Raw genomic sequence first — 7,983 nt, 5'->3', positions numbered from 1 at the left:
CTGATAATATTAATAATAATACTTATATTAATAATAATAATAATTTCAATTATTATAAATATGATAATAATACTGAAATTATTGATAAATATAATAGATTGTATTATGATAGTAATAATAAAACTAATAATACTTAATGTTAATACTTAGCGATAACAATAATAATAATACTAATTATTCTAATAATCATATTCTAATGTTAGTTATATTGACGATAATTTTATTAATCATTTTGATACAATGCTAATAATAATAATGGTAATGCTAATAATAATAATAATAACAGTGATAGTAATTATAATAATATTAATGAAATGTACTTTAATGATAATAATATTATTAATAATAATAATTTTTGTAATAATTTACTTATTATAATTATGATAGCAATAATAAGTGTTAATTGATATTACTAGTAATTATAATTATAATACTAATGAAATAATAACAATTAAAATAATGATAATAATAATAATAATAATTATAGTAGTAATAATAATAACATTTATAATAATAATAATAATAATTTTTGTAATGAAAACTACCTTCCAAAAGTTTATCTAACCCTTAACCCTTAACTATTCCACTTATGCGTCTTTTTCTGATTAATACTACATTCAAATAAATATGACCCGTAATTATATTGATAGGTTTATTATTTATCAAAAAAAAAATACATCGAAGTAATAATAATAATTAAGTATCCAATGTTTGTATTAAAAGAAAAAAAAAATTATATAACAGCCTTGCTGTTTGCTGTTCGACGCAGGTATCCCAAAAAAAAAAATTTGATTTCTAATTCTACAAAGATTTGGACAATTGCTATAACATGAAACACATTTTAAATCATCTATAGAAACTATTAGAATCATTTATTTAACTTAAACCATAACGTAAACTTCAAATTCGTTGATGAACAAATGTTTGACTTTTGAATTTACAAACTTTGACTTAGAAATTCGAGTTCGTTACGATGAATTGGAATTTGGTATTTTGCAGAAAGTTTAACCATTTGATTCCTAACACTCTTGCATTTTTAGATTTTTAAAATTCATTCGAATATGAGCATTTGCTGTTTCATATTTTAAGAACATGAATTCAAATGTTGAATTCGGATTTAAGACTGTTATAGCTCTCGATTACAACATGAAATAAGTTGTAAATGGTTACTAAAAACTATCTGAATCATTAATTTAACTTAAAACATGACAAGGAGTTCAAATTTTACCATGAACAATTCAGTTGACTTTTTGCTTCAAAACTTTGACTCCAAAATTCGTGATCGATAGGAAGAATTGGAACTTCAAATTTTTCGGGTAGTTTGAGTAGGAGATTCCTAACAACTTTGCATTAATACTTTTTGAAATATGATTCGAACTCGAGATTTGAAAAAAAATGAACAAGACAGGAGTAAACGACTCATTTTTTTTTTTAATCTATATACACAGATATACTGAATGTAATATATATAATTGATCCAGCTTGTTGTTTAGTGAAGGATTGAAGTGGACTGGTAACCATTCGACAGAAACAAAAACTTGACACAGTAAGATAGAGATTGAGAACTGATTTTGATTCTAACCTTTTGGTACATGTGATTTTATTAATATTAAATATTAATATTTATATTAATAATATTAATAATTATAATAATAAATAATAATAATACTGATTTATAATATTAGGATTACTGATAATAAAAGTACCAATATTAATAATAACAATAATAGTTTGTATTATTTTCTAATAACTATAATAATAATATTTATACAAATATTAATATCCAATATTAATTTTAATACTCTATCATTATGAAACTTAATAATAATAATAATAATAATAGAAATAATAATAATGATAATAATATCAATAAAATAATAATTGTATTAATAATATTAATAAATAGTAGTGATCCTAACAAAATTGATCATTTTAATAAGTTTACTAATAATAATCATAATAAAATGATAACAATAATATTATTAATGATACTACTTATTATAATAATATAACGACTTACATATATCAAATTTGCATATACATATATACATATTTTATATTAAACATAATATTATTAATAATAAAAAAATATTTACTAACAATAATGAAAGTTATGATCATAATATTAATATAACATGTATACTTTAATCTGTAATTACATATAATATTTTATATAATATATAATAACTTGTATTGAATATTTATTATTTAAAAAAAATATTATATATATAGACTTTTAATAGCAACCCTATTATATTATATTATTTTACATATTCAATTTTACTGATTAATTGGCATTTTATTATTTCACTTTATATATGTATACACATTTATTTATAAACAATTTGTTCGTGAATCGTCAGGAGTAGTCAAAGGTTTAAGTGTATATATGAAACAGTTCAAACTTTTTGAGACTCAACCTTACAGACTTTGCTTATCGTGTCGAAATCAAATAAAGATTAAGTTTAAATTTGGTCGGAAATTCCCGGGTCATCACATGAATGTAGATGATACAAGGGGCTAGTTCCGAGAGGACTACGCAATTGTTTCTTGAGAAATGATGATGATACAATGGGCTAGTTTCGAGAGGACTATGCACTTGGTAGTTAGGAATGTTGAATGACGCAAGGGGCTAGTTCTGAGAGGACTACGCACTTGCTAGGCTTGAGATAATGAATATCACAAGGGGTTAGTTCAGAGAGGATTATGCACTTGTGTTGTATGATGTGAGGGTGACTTGGGGCTCCCCGATTGCATCCATGCAAGAGGGTGTCGATCAAGTTCACGGGATGGATGGTAGGCATTTAAGGTGCCTACGATATTATATGAAGCGAGTGTGCTTAGAAACCTTTATGTTGAAAGTTGTATTTATGATGCCTATTTACTTACCACCTGACTCACTAAGCATGTATCTTACGTAAATGTTGTTGTAGGCTCGAGCAAGCATCGTGAAGGTAAAGCACCGGCGAGCCTAGGGGAGCATTGGCATAGAGTAAGTGGTATGCAAGTTCTCTTTTGATTATGGCTCATGAAATCTCTTGTGAGACGCTTGAGTCAAATTGTATTTTGAATGTTCGTAAATAGACGTTTTGAACTAAGAAACTTGTATTGAATGTTATGGGGAAACATTGGTCATGTAATGTTTAGTTGTGAATTTCGTTTAATGTATGAGATGATGTCATGAATATTGTAAACGCTTGCCATTAAGCTAAGTTGCAGGTTTGAATGCCATATGGATGGTTTATGTCATTTGTTTTCGTTTTGGGCAAGTAAAAACGGGTCAAATGAGTTAACTAAGGCTGAAACTAATGTATCAGGTCACCATACTGTGGAAAAAGCTTATGACTTTAAAAATTGGAAGCTTTGTGGTGCGCCGCTTTTCCTCTTTAGAGAGCCGCACTAGTGTAGTGGTGTGCCGCACCAGTGATGTGGTGCGTCGTACCATATTACAGTGTAATTTTTTTTATCTTCTTTTTGGTTTATGGGCGTCTCATACAATTAGCCTCCTTAACGGTTTATAATAGTAATAAGTCATCAAACACATCATCATGTAGAATAGGTTGATCAATAAAATAGAAGTTTAACATCTTCTTTGAAACTGATCCACCAGCAGCCGAAAAATAAGAAGGAAGTTGAACGGTTTGACTCGCCGGAGCACTTGTATGATTAAGCACTGGAGCTTCACCATTCCCTTAAATTGTATTATTTGACGTCAATAGTCCCTCCGTTAAATAACCATTAAATTTGTTCGTTAACTACAGTCATGTGGCAAACACATGAAGGTATTTTTGTCTTTTTATATTTTTCATTGTTAAACTTCATCTTCATTCCTATAATGCTTCAATATTTATCTTCAAATTCAGACCAAAATCAAATCAAACTTTCAAACAAAAGTAAATTAAATCAAAACCTGAATTATAACTCCAAAAAACATATGTCACAAAAACCACATGAAAATGCTTTCCAATAAATACAATTTCAAATTATATTAAAATCCCAAATTAAATTAAAACTCCAAATGATATGTGTAAAAAGATTCATCATCGATTCATCATCAATTCATCATATTCACCATTCATCCCTATCGATCCATCATCTACATCATCGATTCACCATCTGCATCGTCAATTCAACATTCATCTTCATTGTAAAGTCAAATTTGAAACTATGAACGATGGCAGCAAATCCAGTTGGTATTATAATGTTGGTGAGTATTAAATATGAAGTCCTTTTTGAAACGAGCGTTAGAGACAGGGACCACTAGCGTTACAAGTGCATATCACAGGACCATCCGGGTAAAGAACACATGGACCATATCAGTAATCTAATATAAACCATAAGGACCAACTGCGTAATCGTCTACGAAGCATAAAATTTAACGAAACTTCTAACAAGTACAACTTTGTAAAGTATATTAGTTTAATGATCCATAATATATGTTTTGTTTATCTAAATTTATAAAAATAAGTTAGATATATATCTAAAGATTTTTTTAACAACGATCTTCAGAGTTGTTGCTAAGAGTCTTAATTTAAGCGTATATCTAAATAATTATACAATCAACTGACCACCATAAAATTAATAGCTAGCTGTCATGTACAATTAATTTAAGCGAGTTAATGATTAACCTTTCATTGAAAATATACATATATATTAACGTATAATAAGTATATATACTAAGAACTTTTATACTATTACATTTGTATTTTGTATATATATTACTAAATTATAATTATTACATTTGTATTTGTATTATTTTTAAAGAAATTAAATAAATACACATGTAAATAAATAAAAGTTACACCTAAACATTTTAACATGAATTATTGATTATTGAAATGCATAATAAAAAGAATTTCTATAGTGAGAATTGAGTTTTTTTTCAATAACGAAGATAGTAAACAAAATTAGAAAGTAGACGGTAAATTTTGGTAAAGGGGGAGCTATATGGAGAGCACACACCTTTTATAATTTTTGAGAAAGTCATTTGGTCAGTCAAAAATAGTCAATAAATTCTAAAGAAACGCATACAAAATCTGATCAAATAATCTCTCCCCTCAATTAAGTCCAATAAGTTCTTAGTAAACAAGCCCTTAGACCACTATAACTGCACGAATTGCTTCCTTAAGTTGTAGTGGTCATTTTGATCCCACGAATGAAGATGATGTCTCCAAAAAGTTGGCACGATCTCCCTCAAATAGAATTGATAGGGTTACACTAGTTACACATAACTTTGTTTTAGTTAACGGGCCGAATAATCCAATTTCATTGTCTAATGAGCCTAGTCCCTCAACTCACATATCATAGTGTGGATCTTCTGGGCCTTCTAGGCTTAATTCTGATGCAAGCCCTTCAATAAATCGTGGTTATGTGCCTCCTAAGAGGCTAAGAGTAATGTGACACATAATGAGTTAAACGACTTATACGTGATTTACGATTTAAAAGTGATAATTAGCCAGATTGCGGGCTAGTTTGTAAAGATTGGCATTTGCTTTATTCTAATATTAATATCCATATCCATTATCCATTATCCACTATCGTTATTCATATCCATATCCATATCCATATCCATATTATATATTTTTAAAAAGTGATAATTAGCTAGGTGGCTTGATTTTGTAATAAAAGGAAAATAAGCCCTTTAATTAATCATCATTTCATAATGTACGTCACGTCGTCACCCAAGAAAGTTGTAAGATGCGTGAAAAATATCGTGATGAATGTAATTGGTATGAAAAGGCTCTTAGTATTAAAAGACTTATTTTGTAAAACTGATGGAATTGGAAGACGAAGATGGTGACATTTATAGTTGTTCATCCTCAGATTCAGAGACGTAGAAGGGTAAGATGTAGAAGACTAAGGTTTCCGGCCATCGGTTGTGAGATAGGGAGTTCGGATGTCCTTTCTAGCTTTCGGGTTTAGCCTTCCTCGGGTGTTGCTATACCCTCGGTCGGGGTTCAAATGTGTGGATCTCTCTAAAGTGTCTTCTATAAAGCGTTTTTAGTGGTCTTTTTGATTCTCGCTAATATCTTGCTAGACGTACTATCTTTTATTTATTATATTTAATAACAAATCTTAACATACAAACCTCACACTATATATATAGCTAATCTTTTAGAAATTATTTTTTAATAAACTAAAAAACTTTGTATACATTATTAAAAGATGAAGCTAAGACTACTCTTATCGGCTCCGCGGTTGGAGCTTCCTTGGAGCTCCGTTGCAAAAACTCCATTGGTAGCAAGTGTGGTTGGAGGCGTCGTTGATCCACCATGGTTCAATCTGTTTGGCAACGACATTTTGAGGGACGGAGTATATAGCTTTTGTTTCTTGTACATTGTGCATATAAGAGTTGTACAATTGTATTAATAATTAATTAAAGTCGGCACATTTTATAGCAAAAGTGTATGTCATAATTACTAAGAAGTGTGATAGGTTAAGTGATAGGAAAAATGAAAAATAAGTTTAACTTCTCGTAACCTCCAATAAACTCGCCATCCCCAACATGCTACCTATTTATGAGGAATACTATTACTAATGTATATTTGATGTGATGTAGATGATATAAAATACATACACTTATGTAAAATTGGACTCCATTAATTGCATCCAATAACCTTCCTCTGTTTTCTGATTTGTAGACAAAACGTGATGTTTTGGATGACTGTCATTCATTATTTTATACTCCTAACTTGAAGACGATATCTCAGTTATCACGCAACCGTTTCATGTGATCCCCAAATACATTTTAAACAAGTTACATAATGTTAGTATTTAATAAATCTGTCATACGTATAGATATAATAATACTCACAACAATTATAACTCGGATCAATTCGAGAGCATGATCGGTAAAACTCCCTTCCCTGATGCCCGAAACGCAATGCACAAAACGCAACTTTGAGAGAATTTCAAGATCTTGAGATAACCTTATGTGCAATGTTGTAGTCAACACAAATTGAACTCATGATCTACAACACAAGGTTCCCTAGCACATTTATAACACAAATCAACCAAGCACAAAGCACAAGGGAAAAAAAAACGTTTTGGTACTCTAAATTTTCAGACAATTTGAGCACATATTTCACATTTCACTGATAAGATTATTAGAATTAAACATACAAATCAAACAAGTAATCCATAGAGAACCATATCAAACATCAATAAACCATCTGAATTAAACACAAGTCAAAAGTGGAATAATTAAACATGAAATCCTACTAATTAAACCCTAATTAATTTAAACTTCAACTTAGATCATACCATTACCTTAAACACTATTATAATCACCATACTTAATAACAAACTACTAGATAACCAAATCCAAGTAATAGACTATTAGCTGGTTAATGACCCTGAATCAAAACCCTGCCAATCTCAAAACTCACAAAAGCATCAACACAAGCATAGCTCACCTGATCATCAGTTAACCATGGTTGATCCCAATCACTCATCGTAATGCGTCTCGGTTTCTCAATTTCAGCCCCAAGAAACCTTCGAGCTAGCTCTTTCATCCCAGCATTATTAAGCCCTCTCATACCCAACTCTTCAGCCCCCAACCTCCTCAGATCTACAATTCTCGCTACCTCGATATCATAATCCCTCTCCAGCTTCTTGACGTCAGCACCAATCCCCACACCGGTAAACGTGTAGTCATCATTATTCAAAAAGTTTTTCAAAGAGTACGGAATGTACTCTGCATGGAGTATTTGGAAAATTAGGCAGCGGCGGCCGACGCATAATTGTAGCGTCGCGACGGGGTTTTCGATTCGTGAGTAGCTTGGACGCCATTCGACGTCGAGACCGACGATCAGACGGTCGAGACGGCGGCGGTGGATGAATTCGATTTCGGAGATCCAGTCGTCCACTAACGATGGTGTGGGAGTGACTAGAGTGAGAATGGAGTCCTGGTAGAATTTTACGGTGTATTCGTCGTGTGTGTCGTCGTAGATTTGATGATCGTAGATATCGATCGTCATCGGA

At 30.5% G+C, this 7,983-nt stretch overlaps 1 protein-coding gene across 1 annotated transcript; it reads right to left on the bottom strand.

Moving 5' to 3' along the window:
- Positions 1-7,346: 7,346 nt before the first annotated feature.
- LOC139869102 (3'-5' exonuclease-like) lies at positions 7,347-7,983 on the bottom strand. Its single transcript, XM_071857426.1, has one exon. It carries the CDS (start codon positions 7,977-7,979, stop codon positions 7,347-7,349), a length of 633 nt encoding a protein of 210 aa, XP_071713527.1. The 5' UTR covers positions 7,980-7,983.

Source organism: Rutidosis leptorrhynchoides, chromosome 9 (genome assembly GCF_046630445.1).
Source record: "Rutidosis leptorrhynchoides isolate AG116_Rl617_1_P2 chromosome 9, CSIRO_AGI_Rlap_v1, whole genome shotgun sequence".
In the NCBI taxonomy this organism is placed as follows: Eukaryota; Viridiplantae; Streptophyta; class Magnoliopsida; order Asterales; family Asteraceae; genus Rutidosis; species Rutidosis leptorrhynchoides.
Note: the sequence above shows the minus strand (reverse complement) of the source record. Positions and strands in the feature narration are given on the sequence as shown.